The 15,275-nt window shown below is 43.2% G+C and overlaps 1 protein-coding gene across 1 annotated transcript in view; it reads left to right on the top strand.

The window, feature by feature from the left end:
- The window catches only part of man1a1 (mannosidase, alpha, class 1A, member 1), a 76,111-nt gene that overhangs the window by 55,928 nt on the left and 4,908 nt on the right, over positions 1-15,275 (top strand). The window contains exons 7-9 of the mRNA XM_019882751.1: positions 8,173-8,267; positions 13,036-13,159; positions 13,720-13,813. Of these exons, the coding sequence (XP_019738310.1) occupies positions 8,173-8,267; positions 13,036-13,159; positions 13,720-13,813 (313 nt within the window). The remainder of the gene's footprint in view (positions 1-8,172; positions 8,268-13,035; positions 13,160-13,719; positions 13,814-15,275) is intronic.

Raw genomic sequence — 15,275 nt, 5'->3', positions numbered from 1 at the left:
TTCAACCACCTTTTTTTTTTCCCCTGGCATGGAGTGTGAAATGTCAAGCGTGTGTGCATAGTCGACCGGCTTTCAAGCCCTGACACTGGTGAGCGTTGAGTAAACGTAGCATTCGGATGCGATCGGCCCGCTTTGGTGCTCAGCAGCCGTGAAAAAAAGCGCTCGTGTCCCCGGGCCTGGCCCGAGGGCTGCAAGCTTTCGCCATCAGGCGGCAATGAGTGCGACTGTGAGCAGTTAGCATAGCATGCACGGCAAGGAGTCTCCTCGCTCGCTCGGGTTAAATTTCAAACCCGAGTCGCCGACTCATGTTTGAACGTGTGCCGAGTCGCTTGACTTTGTTGTACCGGCGGAACGAGGAATGATGTGAGACTCCCGACCGGTCGGCTTAACATCTGAGAAGCCGGTAATTTTTGTTGTTACCTTTTTTTTTATGATGTTTTTTTTTTTTATTATTTCATGTTGCCGATTGATTTCAAGAGCGGCATTGTTAGTTTTGATGAGGGTTTTTTTGTTGTTGTTGTTTTTATTACTTTTAGTATTAGTTTTAGCTTTAGTAAATAATCAGGCGGCCCGGTGGCCCAGTGGTTAGCGCGTCGACAGTGCAGAAGTGCAGGGTTCGATTCCGGTTCGGTCCTCCCTCTGTGGAGTTTGCATGGCCTGCGTGGGTTTTCTCCGGGTACTCTGGTTTCCTCCCACATTCCAAAAACATGCATGGCAGGCTGATTGAACACTCTAAATTGTCTCTAGGTGTGGGTGTGAGCGCAGATGGTTGTTCGTCTCTGTGTGCCCTGCGATTGGCTGGCAACCGGTTCAGGGTGTCCCCCCGCCTACTGCCCGAAGGCAGCTGGGATAGGCTCCGGCACCTCCCCCCGCGCGACCCTTGTGAGGATAAGCGGATCGGAAAATGAATGAATGAATAAATAAAATCCACTCTTGGGCCTTCTTCTGTTCGGCAGTTCCAGTCAGTCGTACTGGCGTGTCTGAAATTTGTGATGAATGACATTTGGAAGCAAAACTGTGACTGGCCTTTCATCTTGATGCGTTTTGACCATCTGCAACCATTGAAACCGCATCCTCGCGACACCCACAGATAACAAGCCGACCTTACAGCGTCTTCAAATCGTTAGGAGTGTCTTTCTATTACCTTTACTACCATGTGTAACGGTCTTGACGGCATAAAACGGTAGGAATAAACTGACCTTGCTTCGCTTCTTCCCGGATGTCACAGTTGTTCATTGTCGTTGCCGTTGTTAAGTCCTATTTTATTTTTTTCCCAGTTCCACATAGCAGAGCATCAGTTTTGTTCATAACCGAGATGTAGGACAATGCTTCATTTCCAATGCTGTCGAGCTTATTTTTCAAAGAATCATTTCCATAAGAAAGGGGTATCATCGGAAAAGCGAAAGGACAATTCCCTGTCCCGTCTTTATCTTATTTTATGTCACATTTGATTTACGATGTACATTCTTGTGCGTGTTGTTCCAGTCAAGTCATCTCGGTGTCGGTAGGGCGCGTTTCAAACTGTTAACTGTCAAAACAAATCAAAGGGGAAGACGGAGACATGGGGCCAAAGAAATTGCCAAAAGTCTATTGTAGGTAATTTCTCTCTTGAAATCAGGATTGAAACTGTGTTCAATCCTCACGTATGCCCCAAGTCTAAAAATGACGCCTTTCTGAAGAGAGAATGCTCACTTTTGAATGATGATCATTACTCAGGGTCAAAATATTAAAAATGGCTCCCAGTAGGGCCACAAGAATGCTTGGATCTCAAATGGATGGGCACCCTTGTGCTGAATGTCACGGCCTCTCAGTGTCATAATACAAGATCATTTGCATTTTTACAGGCGCGACTCATGAATTTTTTTTTTTTCCTGGAGCACAGGATCATTTTACGGCCCACTTTTATGATCTCAACTGGGTTGGTTGTTCTTGCCATTTGTTTGGGAGCCAGTGGGAGTTTGCCAAAACTATTGCACCAGAAACTCTTTGTGGACCGTCCTAAGCAGAAGCCATTTCTATTCATGCTGTATTCCAGATTTGAAGCGGTCTGGTTTCATGTCTGAAATGATGATTTGACCTTTTGGACATTTTGTTTTGTTTTGCAGCTATCAAAGAGACACACTGCCTTGCAGCTCTTTGTTCAATATTTATGTCCAGCACCCTCTTTTGGCCTTTTAAGATCAGCAGGAGGCAGAAAACTTTGTTACCAAAGCTTTTTTTTTTTTTTCCCATCCATCTCCAGATAGCGACTTCCCCTTTTGTTGCCCCCCTCCCCCTTTGTTTTTTTTTTCTCGCTCAGGTGAACGAGTACGGAAGTTTACTTATAAAATGCATTTCACAGACAATGCTCACAAAATGATAAGAAAGATGAAAATGCAAAGTGATGAGACTCCCCAAAAAAAGGTACATGTAGCAATAAATATTCTCGATGTAAGCATAGTTTATGTTGACCGAAAAGTCTGAACTTGTTTAAAAGTACATTCTAAAGTAAAGTGGGGTTTTTGGGAGGGGGATGCAGCCGCTGTCAAGCGATCGCTGTCTTCACAAAGTGCTGTGATACTTTCTGACAAGGCAAAAGGCTGTTTGGCTCTCGGCAAATGTTTTAGAGATTTATTTATTTATTTATTGGGAGGGGGACGGCATGCTCTCGGCAAATGTTTTAGAGATTTATTTATTTATTTTGTTTTTTGGGAGGGGGACGGCATGAGAGACGCAAAGATATGTCATCTTGTAATGTGGATGTCAATCAAAGTCCACCACCATTGTAAAAATGCATTTTATTTATTTTTTTATGTTTCTGCTTTTGGAAATGGCCTTAGTGTTGTTCTCCTCAACGTTTGAGCTTCCTTATTGCCTTTAACAGCGCGATGCCATTTTACACTTTTATGCGTGCAAGAGCAAAGCTAAATGGAATACAATACAATATATATATATATAATACAGCTTTATTGATATCAAGAGGAATACAATACAATACAATACAGCTTTATTGATATCAAGCCTTCGCAACCCGCTGCAGCTGTAACAAAGCGCTTTACCGAACATTTAAAATACTACGTCCACGAAATCAGAATATTTATCCATATATAAGGCGCATCGGATCATAACTGTCGGCGCGGAAAATACAGTAATTTATTTTCGCTCGCCTCATAGTGCGGAAAATACAGTCATTTATTTTGGCTTAACCTAGTGCACTTCAACCCAAAAAAAAAAAAAAAGACACTTGACTAGTAAATGCAAACTATGTATTTTTGTTGACTATAATGCAGGTTAATGATCGTGGAGAAAAAAAATGCTGAGAATAAAGGTCTTTCAAAAGCTTGTTTGATAGCAGGAAAAGTCAAGCAAATCCCAGACGGAGGAAAGCAAACACCAAGCAAAACTTGTTTGGACTCATGTCGCTGTCATTTGCTTAAAAGGTTCCAGTGTATTTGCTCTGATTCACGATTGTTTGAGTCCGTCGGTCTTAATGTGCGCTGTTAAATGCCGCCTCTCTAATTGCCTGTTAAATCGTCCTTCCCGCTCCCTGCCCGACACCTCACCGGAATACTCAAACATGCTCCCGTCTTTAGCCCTCCTGGCCCACCAGCCTTCCGTGTGTCGCTCTTCCGCTCAGGCGGCACTTTTTTTTTTATGTAAATCATCATAGTGTTTAAAAAAGGCGGGGGCCGGGGGGGAGTACCGAATCAGCAGTCGGTTCTGTGAGGGCGCAGAGGGAATGATATTCTGAATAGAGATTTGGTGCGATTCATTGCCTTAGCTTTTAAATGCTATTTTCAATGTCTGCGCGGGAGCATGTTTCGGTCCCAGAATGCATTTCTGCTCTCTTGACATGCTTACGAATTATTTGTGATGACGGCACATGACGAGTAAAAATGTGGAATATTGTGTACCACCATCTGTGAGATGAGGAAGAGTGGGATTATTATTATTTTTTCCAATTTTTCTACTGTGCTCCACTAATATTGTTTGCATAGAGCACAGAGAAAACACGCCTGAGAGTGCCTGTATGCTATTTGTATGTGCTGCTTCTCCATAGTTCTTAAAATAGCAGCATTTAAAATCAGCTAATTCCGATGATTTGACTCTTGGGTTGTTAGCATGAAGCTAGTGGACTTTTTGTTAAATCAAATGATAGTTTGGTTGAACTATTTGTTTGTTGTTTGTTTGTTTGTTTTTTTTTATGCAGTAGGCCCAGTTTTAGGTGTCAGATTTCCAGGAAACTTTAACTTGGAGTGACCAGTAACTTGAAGCAAGCACACTGCGCCTCTTAATTGGGGAACTCTGCAAGTGAAAGTCTTCTCTCACTCTCCTCAAAGTGATGTTATGTGCTAGTCTTTCATTTTTGGATGGGGAGAGAGTGAAAACGGGCATTAATGAATGCTCTAAAAAGTGTGCTTTGGAAGTGTGTGGGAGGAATAAGTTGCTGTTTTGTTTTTTTTGTTTTTTTTGGGGGGGGTAGCTACTAACACAAGCACTGCAGTGGTAAGCATAGCCTGAATGGGAAACGAAACAAGTAGCGATTCGCTCGTGCACAGACGGGTGCAGACTTGACACGGTTCCACACCAGGCCCTTTGTAGCTTTTAATTCCGACGCTCTTTTGGGCTTGACTGTCTCTCGCAGGCCTGGAGGAGACTAATAAAGCCTCTGAGAGAGAAAGAGAGAGAGAGAGAGACAGTCTGACGCAGCGTACTAAGCAACAGCAGGCTTCTCCGCAGCTCAAAGCTGTTTCGTACTGTAAATGTGTGGGTGTGGGTGTGTGTGTGTTGAGACAAAACGCGTCTCACATCCAAGCACACTCGGTACATTCTGGGCTTTCTAGACGCTAACGCGTGTCACTTTTGATTCGTTTCTTAAATTGAAGGTGCTGAGCTCGCTAGCATTTTCACCAAACGTACGATATTGAAATTGTGTTCTTGAAGTCCTTTATGTGCCATTTACACTTCGTTGCCGCTAATTTGAACACAAGTGCTTCCACTTGAGGGGAGAAAAAAAAAACCGACCCGTTTGTCAAATCCCGCATGTAAATACAATCCCTAATGAATGTAAACGTTCAGCAATATAAAATGGCAAAATGAGCCGTCACACTGCATGCTCGAGCCGGTCCATTATGTGTGTCGCCGCGCTTCCAACAAGTGGATAAATCGCCGCTTTTTGCAACGAACAAATGGGCGTTGCGTCTTCGGTAATGTTCAGCGCCATTGACTCCGTGATTGCCTTTTTTTTTTTTTTTTTTTTTTTTTTTTTCCCTTTCTACCCATACACGTAACAATGCGACCACGATTGCGCTCGTTCTGTCTGTTTCTGGGCGGGATTTAAAGCGTGGAGGCCCCTTTTTGCAACGAACAAATGGGCGTTGCGTCTTCGGTAATGTTCAGCGCCATCGACTCCGTGATTGCCTTTTTTTTTTTCTTTTTTCCCTTTCTACCCATACACATAACAATGCGACCACGATTGCGCACGTTCTGTCTGTTCCTGGGCGGGATTTAAAGAGTGGAAGAGAAATGAGCAAATTTAGATTAATGCCATATTTTTTTCTGTGAAACTGGAACATTTTTTCCCGCCATAGCACAGTGGTTGGTTGTCACTGAGAAGGACGTGGTCATAAATGCGATGTTCACTTTCCATGCTTTCTGATTAGAAGGTCAGCTCAAAGTGCATCCAAACAATAAAGAGGAAAAGGAGAGTGTGGATGAAAAGTAAAAGCGACAGCCGTGATTCAGGTCAGAGAATGTGGAGCAGGAGACACGCAGGACATTTTTAAAGCCTGGCAGAGAATTGATGAAAAAAGAAAAAAGTGCGGCCTACTTTTTGTATTCCTCTGGAAGTTGGACGGTGGCGGCGTGGTGTTTTGCCCTGCGGCGAGTCTTTGGAGAGGCGACGTTTGAAGGTCGTGAAAGAGGCGGGAAGTAATGAACGGGAGCGCTTGCGGTGTTGCGCCGCGTCTAAGTATGTGCTGGAGCACGGGGGAGCCGAGTGCATCGCAAAGGTCAATGCAGCACTCATACCAGCCGTTCCCGTGGTGCGTCACAAAAGACCATTTCCAAACGCCGTTTTGAGACCGCGCGTCGGATATTTTGAAGAGACGTGGCCGTAAAAACTCCGAGCGGTGAATATCTCCAATAAATGCACTAAAAACATTGTCTCAAGCTGCCAGAAAGCATTTTAGAGTTTATTGCAGTCTGTTAGAATCATCAACATTGACAAATGATGTAAAAACACACGAGGAATTTATCTCTGGTAGTATAAGCTCCACTCGTATTACAGTAACAAGCAACTCTGACAAAGATGTGACATGTAAGCACAGACAGCGTACACTGACAAATCGTCATGCCATTTAAAGTGACCAGCCGCACAGTAAATGTAATCCAACTTTGTATGAGTAGTCCTTGATCGGCGACAGAAACTAAAATGGTCAATACCGTTACGCCGCGATGTGCAAAAAAAAATGGAATTTGGAGTCACTCGTTTTGGGTCACGAAGGCAAGAGGGAAGACGCCATTCGCATTCAGTGCACATTGTTCGAGAGCGCCTGCCCGAAGGAAGCAACTGGAAGAGGTGGTGACCAGGATGTGGAGGGTCCGAGAGACTTTTCCCTTGCCCTGTTCTTGCAACCGATAATGCCTCTTCTTCTGAGCTAACATGACGACCGCGTGCTTCTTGTTCATTTTCGAAAGGAAGCTCTCGGTATGATCATCTCACTGGTGAACTCGTATAAACCTCGACATCGTCCCTAAAGTCACCCCGAGCATCACTCGCACTTCCTCATCAGACGCCATTCACATTCAGTGCGCATTGTGCGAGAGCACCTGCCTGATGGAAGGAGCTGGAAGAGGTGGTGACCAGGATGTGGAGGGTCCGAGAGACTTTTCCCTGCCCTGTTCTTGCAACCGAAAATACCTCTTCTTCTGAGCTAATATGATGACGCGTGCTTCTTGTTCATTTTCGAAAGAAAGCTTTCAGTATGACCATCTCACGGGTGAACTCTTACAAACCTCAACATCGTCCTTAAACTGACCCCGAGCATCACTCGCACTTCCTCATCATGTTGTTCATTACCCCCAGTGGATGTTTCCACATGGGGGCATCCAGGTGTGAAATGTGATGATCAACAAGTTTTTCCTAATGATCGCAGTCTCTCCTCTAGCTCGGCAGCCCGTCTGGTTGTAATTCATTTGCTTATTAAAGCTGCTTTGGCACGCGCCGTGATAGCCTTGGACGCGGGCGTGTATAAATTATTCTTCTGCGCGTCCCTGCGAGTGTTTTTATTCCACCCTGCAGTGTGCTCCATGTGTTATTAAAGGCATTAATCACCGGGCTCTGACGCCTTGTTACACACTCGCACACTCACAACGGGGTAATTTGGCATCAACAGTGCAACCGAGTATCCGGAAAGCCCGTAGAAGATGATGTCAGGAAGTCATTTGAATGCTATTTGGTTGAAATCCGACCATCTCGATTTTTTTTTTTTTTTTTTTTGAAAGCAGATTCCAATATTTAGCATTGAATAAAGAAAAACTCACATGCAACAGAACACAAAGAGATGAATTTACCTCGATTTAGGCCATTAATGTATGCAGTACAAAAGGGGGCCGGCTCCGACGTAGATACTTTTATGTCATCACAACCCAAAGAGCAAAACGTGCAAGCAATAGTTGATGTTGCGTCTCCGCGGGCGTTTCCACTCTGCTGTTGACAAGCGGCCTCTTGAGCTTTGCCGCCTGACTCGTCTTTTACTCGTCTTTTTTTTTTTTTTTGCTGGTCCTTCACACACCCTGCAGTGTGTGTGTGCTGCCTTCTCTGGGGAAACACACGCCCGCAAGACAACGACCGCCTCACACTAGTGTTTATATTTGATGACAGATGGATGCTGACAGGATACATGACTTCTCTCAGGACTTGGGAGTACAGTCGAAGCTCCAGGCTTGAAGACGATCTTTGCTGACCACTGCGGTTTTCACTGTAGAAAGTAGCGGACGTAATACGTGCAAGGGTCAAACTACAGCCATGGAAAGGAAGCGAGGCTAATTTGTCTTTGGTTTAGAGTCGGGGCTTGGCATTCACAGTAAAGTGATGTTGGGCTTTAGGATTCAGTTGCCAGTTGATGTAAAAATGTACAAGTTTCACTCTGCCTGCCTCGAAGAATGAACGTCCATCCTTGTCACCCGCAGGTTTTCCGCAGAAAAGCGGTGGAGCTGGGTGAAAAACTGCTCCCGGCCTTTAAAACGCCCACCGGAATCCCCTGGGCTTTGCTCAACCTCAAGAGGTAAGCCACCAACTGTCCAAAGACCCGCCACGTAAACCCACTTTGTTTCTTCAGTAGTGTTGCCAATGTAATGAAGCTCTCCAAAAAAATAAAAAATAAAGAAAGAAATCTGACAACAAAGACGAAAATAGCAAACCTCTTTCAACAACACCCAATAATGAAAAGAATAGTCGTCCTCCATTTTGTCTCGTTCAACCCCTGGGCCCCAGTGAGCAAACGGCGAACGACACGGCGCGATTTGTCAGGCGCTAATTAAAATCCCAGCCGTCACGGGAATAAACAGGCTGTTTCAAATCAAGTTCCTTGGTGTGTTTGCACACGGCCCAGCCGAGCTCTCTCGCTAAAGATCTATTCTTGAGAGCTGCCACAATATGTCGAAAATGAATTGCCTTTTACATGCAGCAACATGCTAAAAAGCGCACCAATTTTGGTGTGTCTGTCATTGGGAACATTTTAGGAGTCCTGTCCACCACCATTCAGAAATCATCCCATTAATTCTTTTTTTTTTATAAGCTACAAATGTCAATTTTAATATAACCATGAATTCCCTCCTGACGGATTCATCGTTCAATGGGGATGGGCTTATTAGCCGATCCGCAGGAGGCGGCTTCTTCTTGATAAGCCTTCTATAGCTCCTTGAAAGAGATCCGCTCCGTAAGCGTGAACATCGATTGCCCCTGACCGAGAGGAAAACGCCGTTTAATCCAACTGATCGGCACGATTGATGCGCCACCGACATCTGCGCTGGCCAAAAAAAACATTTGAACCTCACTCAAGTACACTGAAAAGCGTGTGGGTGTCTGTTGTGCGTGTGTGGGTGTCGGGAGGGCCATCGGCGGGTGGCGCCACCCGCAGGGTTAGCATCCCATGGAAAGCATTCAGCGCTCGTTATCAGCTGGAGCCAGCGTGGCCTCCGTTAGCAAGCATACTGATAAAGTGCTCTCAAAGTTCAGTGCACATTGACTGGCCATTGTGGCACATGTCAGCCGCTCACTGTCGCCCGTTAATACCGCTACAGTCTTAAAAGTCATGGGATACTCATTTTAGTCAATTCATGAATCAATCCGTTTGTGTAATAGACCCATGAAGTTGTCCGATATTTTTGGACCATTACATTTGGCTCACTCACTGTCCATGTTGCTAGTCAGCTAAACAGAATTCATTTGAGCAAAGTTGGACGTGTCGAGTCAACCTCCTTTTACTTCAAGCTGGTAATGTGTCACCTGCAGTTCACTATAAAACTGTAAAAACAAAAGAAGTCTATATTTAAACACCAAATTATTCCACCACACCATCAAATTGTGTCTTTCAAAAGTCAGCTAGCTTAACGCTAGCATATGATGCGAAACATCCGAAACAGGCTTCGTGAAAGGAGATTAAAAATGTTTCCGTAATTACAATTGTACCGACTACAGTATATGAATTGCAAAATCTGCAATGTTTACATGTTGGATGTATTTTACCAAAGACAAAACGAAACCATATAGATGCTAAAGCTGTGCGGCTGTCCACACTCCGCTGAATCTGTTAAAGTTCAACAACTTTGCTCCAAAGTTTACAACTATTAACGGTAAAATGATCTGGTTAACCAAAATGGTACCTGTGTAAGAACTTATCCCGTAAACCAACAAGGTTAGACTTAACAAATATGCAGAATCTCCCATGACACGGGCCCAAAGTTTGCTGGATTTAGCAACAGTCTCTAATTTAGCAAAAGGAGGCTTGTGGGCAGGCCCGTTTCTGTTCCAGCTTGAGTGTTTAATTGTGTTTTCGGTTGGTGTAGACAAATGTAATGAAGTTAGACAGTTTCCTGTCGCTCTTCATCTTCCTCTCAGTAGCTTGTGTGTAAAAAAAAAAAAAAATGTCACTTTATTTGACTGATGTGCTCCTCGCAGCTCGGCTCAAAGGCTGAAGCAATCATTGCTAAGCTCTTGGGTTCTCAGCGTTTGATTAATAGGCCTTAGACACTGAGTGGGTCCATTAGCGCGGCCGAGTAGGCTCGTGTCAGAACCTCGGCTGACCCACTTCAGCGCCTCGATTTTCCGTCCCACATGCCATTGACAGATTGCATTAACATTTTTAACAAGGTGTGAATACAAAAAGTTGCGTATGCTGTCCAATTTTTAGTTTTACAGTGGAAAGTGTTGTTCAAAATGTATTGTCATTTGCTAAGTGTAAATTAAGAAAAAAAAACGTTTTGGATGGAGTTTTTTCTTTAGTTTTTGACACTCGACTCGAGAACATGATTGCTTTTCTCGCGAACCGAACATAACAGGAATGTTGAATCGTCCCTTCCCTTTTTTTTTTTTTTCTCCCTTTCTGGACTACGTCTGATGTTGCTGCCTGTTTTTTTTTTTTGTTGTTCTTTCACCATCTCAGTTGCACCTTTTCATCTATTAACAGACAAACCGCGCGAAATGTTCACAAGCCACATGTTGACAAAGCTGAAGTGGCATCCGTCCACTTTCAAGCGCGGTAAGGCGGCCTCGTGCGGGCTGCAGGCTCAAATCCCTCGACGGCTGCCACGATTTAAAGTCTCTAATTAAGTGGCTAACTGTGAATCCATCGCCATGCTCCTTCCTCACCCCAAGCAGAAGGAGGAGGGTTGCCATAGATTTAACGCCAGCATAGAAAAGAGCGATGGAGAGAATAAAAGTGGAAGTGAGAGGGAGGAGGGGGGGGGGTCTATCTGGGCCAACAAACACTTCATCTCTGAGCGGGAGCGCCTTCCAGAGGAGCGACAGACGTGTGCTAATTTATGGAGATGGGACGTTGGCCGCTCTGTTTTTCCAGGTTAGCGAGCCGCAGTGGGTGCCCCTCGGCAATAAGAGACGGGCCGTGATTGGTCATTTTATCAGCTAGTGTGGGGCACCCGCATCAGTGTGCGAGATCCGCCGGAAGGACGAGCTGACGTATGCGAAGGACAAACAAGACACTTGAAAAAAAAAAGAAAGGGGGGAAAAAAAGAAATGCTTTGACGCTGAAGTCTTCTCTCGATACGAAGCAGAGCAATGAAACAGATATTTTGCAGAACCATCTTCAATATAGAGAGAGAGAGCAACAAAAAAAGGCACTTAAAATGACCTATAAAATTTTTTTTTAATTGAACATGAAATATTTAAACAGCAAAATGTGATGAGCTCAAACACAAAAGCGGACAGCTCCACTTTGGGGGGGTGATTTGAAAAAATTAGTTTTCTTTTTATGGTTCCAGGTTAAAAGCTAATCATTTTTATTTAGGATATTCCAAGTTATCAAGCAATTCGGAGGCTAATTTGAAATAAAATCTAACTTTGTCTGTCAAGGGTCTTTAATGTCCATGAAAATAATTTTGTTGAAAAATAGTCAAGTCGAAGCTCTTCAAATATCTTGTTTTATAATTTGAGGTGTCACACATACCACAAAAAAAAAAAATAAAATCTCGACGTCAAGTTCACTATTCTGTTTAATGTGTTTCTTTTCGCAATAAGCTTTTTTTGTCTGCTTTTTGGTCCGAAACCGTTTTTTTTTTGTCCATTTTGTTGAAGTGGTAGGTACGCTGCTTGTCATCTCAGACCACAAAATCGTGTGGGTCTTGAAAGATCCAAATGCTCGCCTGAATGATGTCAACATGGCAAACTCTTCTCTGAAAACGGCTGGCAATGAATGAGTTCACCTACTGCCCCCCCCCCACCCCCTTCTCCACGGCTCACACATTTCAGACCAACTAAAAGCTGACACCAGCTGACTAATGCAAACCGTTTCTCTCTTCCAATGAACTTTTAAGCCCAAAAGTTACATTTTAAAGCCTTTTTAAAGCAAGCCGGATTTCTTGATCGACAGTTTGGTGGCCTCTGGGCATGTTTTCCCCCCCTCTCGCTTTTCTATATACAAACGCTAGAGCTACCAGATGTTAAGTTGTTCTCCACGTTAAAAAAAAAAGCATCAAAGGGGAACCTGTGTGAGGAAGATAACAAGCTCGTTTAGTCTTTAAGTTTTTCTGCAGCAGTGGTAGAAATATTTGATCTGGTCCTTGTCAAAGAAAGTCTTTCCTTAAGCACTTTTACACACTTCAAATGTTTTGACAGCTGCCTCTTAATTAGCTCCCACGTCGTCTTAAAAGCTTCCCGCATTGTTCCCAATGCCGCGGCTGTGTCTGGCTGTTCACTTCTCCTTTCACGCCGCCTCTTAAAATCCTTCCAATTTTTTTTCCCGTCGTCATTTTGTGTGAAAGGCACCGACACGGAACGAGAGGTCCAAGTTGACCACGTGAGCTTTTATTTTCCAAGCATCAAATTGTGACAACAGACACTGTCGATTTTTTTTTTTTTTGGGGTCATTATAGATAATGTGAAAATTCACTAAGCAGCTCCTGTTGATTAAAAAGTGTCTGCCTGATTGTGCGCTTTGCTATTCACAAATTCATCTATTTATCTTTTTCTTTGTTGGCCTTTTGCTGAAAAAAAAAACCCAGACGGATTTGTGCACATTTTCTGCGCCTTCTGTACCGCCTTTGGAAAGTAATAATTGTTGAGCAAATCGCCGTGGCAACTTGTCTAGTTGAATCTTAAAGTGATTGGCTATTTTCATCGTGAGTGGCTATTTTCGTCGATAAACAACTTAAGTTTCGCACTCTCTGACCCACACACGTGTCCCTTTATTGGCCGTACATTTCGCTGCTCAACAGTAAAGTTGACTCTTGGGTTCCACTCCCCGAATGTATTGATCGGGAGGATGAGCCAGGACATCTGAAAATCAACTCGTTTCCATTTTTTGTGTGTCTGCGCAGCGGAATCGGTCGCAACTGGCCGTGGGCGTCGGGCGGCAGCAGCATCCTGGCCGAGTACGGAACGCTGCATCTGGAGTTCATGCACCTCAGCAAACTGTCGGGAAACCCGGAATTTGCCCAAAAGGTATGAGGTCTTCCAATTCCCCGAGACACAACAGTTTTTAGTGCTGTCAAACGATTAAAATATTTAATCGCGATCAAATGTATAATTTCGTAGTTAACTCGGAATTAGCCATAATTAATCACAAATTTTGATCTATTCTAAATTTCCTTTGATTTCTTTTTCTTCTATTTTTCCCATTTTAATGCTCTCATCAACATGGAATCGTGGATCCGTTTTCTTTGTGCAAAATGCAAATACTGAAACAGCAATTTCGATTTTCAAATTTACATTAACATTTTTCACTCAGCAGTTATTCAAAGTTGGAGCACATTTTATTATTTTAGAGCAACGTAACATCCGCTGTGACGTGGTGCCGCATTAATCGCGCGATAAAAAAATTAATCGAGTTAAATTTGTTTTAAATTAATGCTGATAATAACGCGTTAAACTGACAGCACTAGTTTTTTTATTTTCTTTGGAAACCTTACTTGGAATCGCTTTAAATATTTTGTGTAATTATTTCCTGTAGTATATTAAAAAAAAATGTGAAGTGGAAATTTCTTGACGGTTTTTCCTCCTAGGTGATGAACATCCGCAAAGTTCTCAATCGCTTGGATAAACCTCAGGGACTGTATCCCAATTACCTGAACCCAAACAGCGGCCAGTGGGGTCAACGTAAGTACTTACAAAAGTGCTTGTTTTATTTCGGGGGGGGGGGGTTGCTGGAGTGGATTAATGGCATTTCCATTGTCCTGAGTGTCATTGCCGATGTTTACGCTGCACATTTAGAGAGACATAAGAGCCAATGTCGAGTCAGTACATTTAATGTTGGATTGCTTTCAGGGGCTCCATTTTGGGTCCATCATCATAATCCTCCTGATCCTCCTCATCAATACTTGAAAAGACTGTTTTGTTTTTGGTTTTTTGTTTTTAATCGAGTGAAACTCGCTCTAGAAAACGCTCCGACTTATTTCAGCGTCTCCAAGTTGAAAAGAAAAAGCAATTTTTCTCGCTTAATTATTCATAGAGACGCAAGCTCTCGTTTTATACACAGCGGCCTTGCATCAAATAAGAATATTTGTTTCATCCTTTTTTTTTTAATGTTGACTTACTTTTTGTTGCTTTTACTTGATGATGCTTTAAATGTGGTCCCGCACCTCTTTAGCTTGCGTTAAAATCTTCATCCCAAGTGCGTTGTTGTCATAATTAGCATTTAGCCGAGTATTTATACAAATAGAATCAACATTATTTTTTATTTTATTTTATTTTTTTGTACACTGACTTCAGACAGCAACTTTCAACCTCAACAAAAAAAACTGCTTTAATGCTTCTTTGGCTCCAGAAAGTCATTACGTAATTACCATGAAATGCATTTGCTGCATAATTTATGACCTTGGGGTGTTTGCAACCCCCCCCCCCCCACTCCCCCCAAAAAAGTTGAAAAATCCTCCACTGGATTTTCATGAGCCGATCATCTGCTGCGTCGCAGCTGCAGCTGTCGCCTTGAAAGAGTATCTTTCGTCTTTGGTTTGTCAAATGATTTCCATCATGCTCTATTTAGAGCATCTGTCACTCTCTCCGTGTGTTTTAACGGCACACCATAGCTGAAAATGCCCTTTATTTTATTTGGGGAGGGGGCCATTAGACGATCGCTAACGATGCTAATAATCGGCACAACAATGAATCGCGAAGTTATTTCATGACTCCACCCAATTTGGTGATTGTCCTTTTTGTATTTGTCGTTTTTGCAGATTTTTATTTGATTTTATTTCGAGTTATCTTAAAATGTCGGATATTTTGCTGTTTTCGAGATAAGGGAAGAACAGTCTTAACTTGGACTTGATTTTGTTAGATGCTAACCACATACATTATATTTATTCTTATAGGGCTTTTTCCTTGTGAGATGAATCAAAATGTCCTTTTCTTTTGTTTCCTCATCATCATCATCATGTCACTCGCTGACACCTCCTCTCCCGCCAAACACACGCACACACACGCACACAGTTGACATGGCTTTCAACACAACAGAGGTGGCGCGTGATGGAGCTCCACTGTCAGTCTAATCTGAGAGCTGGCGAAGAGGATGATGATGATGATGATGATGGAGGAAGAGGTTAATCTGGACGCTTGTATTGCA

Source organism: Hippocampus comes, unplaced genomic scaffold, assembly GCF_001891065.2.
Source record: "Hippocampus comes isolate QL1 unplaced genomic scaffold, H_comes_QL1_v1.1 scaffold5, whole genome shotgun sequence".
NCBI lineage: Eukaryota > Metazoa > Chordata > Actinopteri > Syngnathiformes > Syngnathidae > Hippocampus > Hippocampus comes.
The sequence above is the reverse complement of the archived record's forward strand: the minus strand, read 5'-3'. Positions and strand labels throughout refer to the sequence as shown.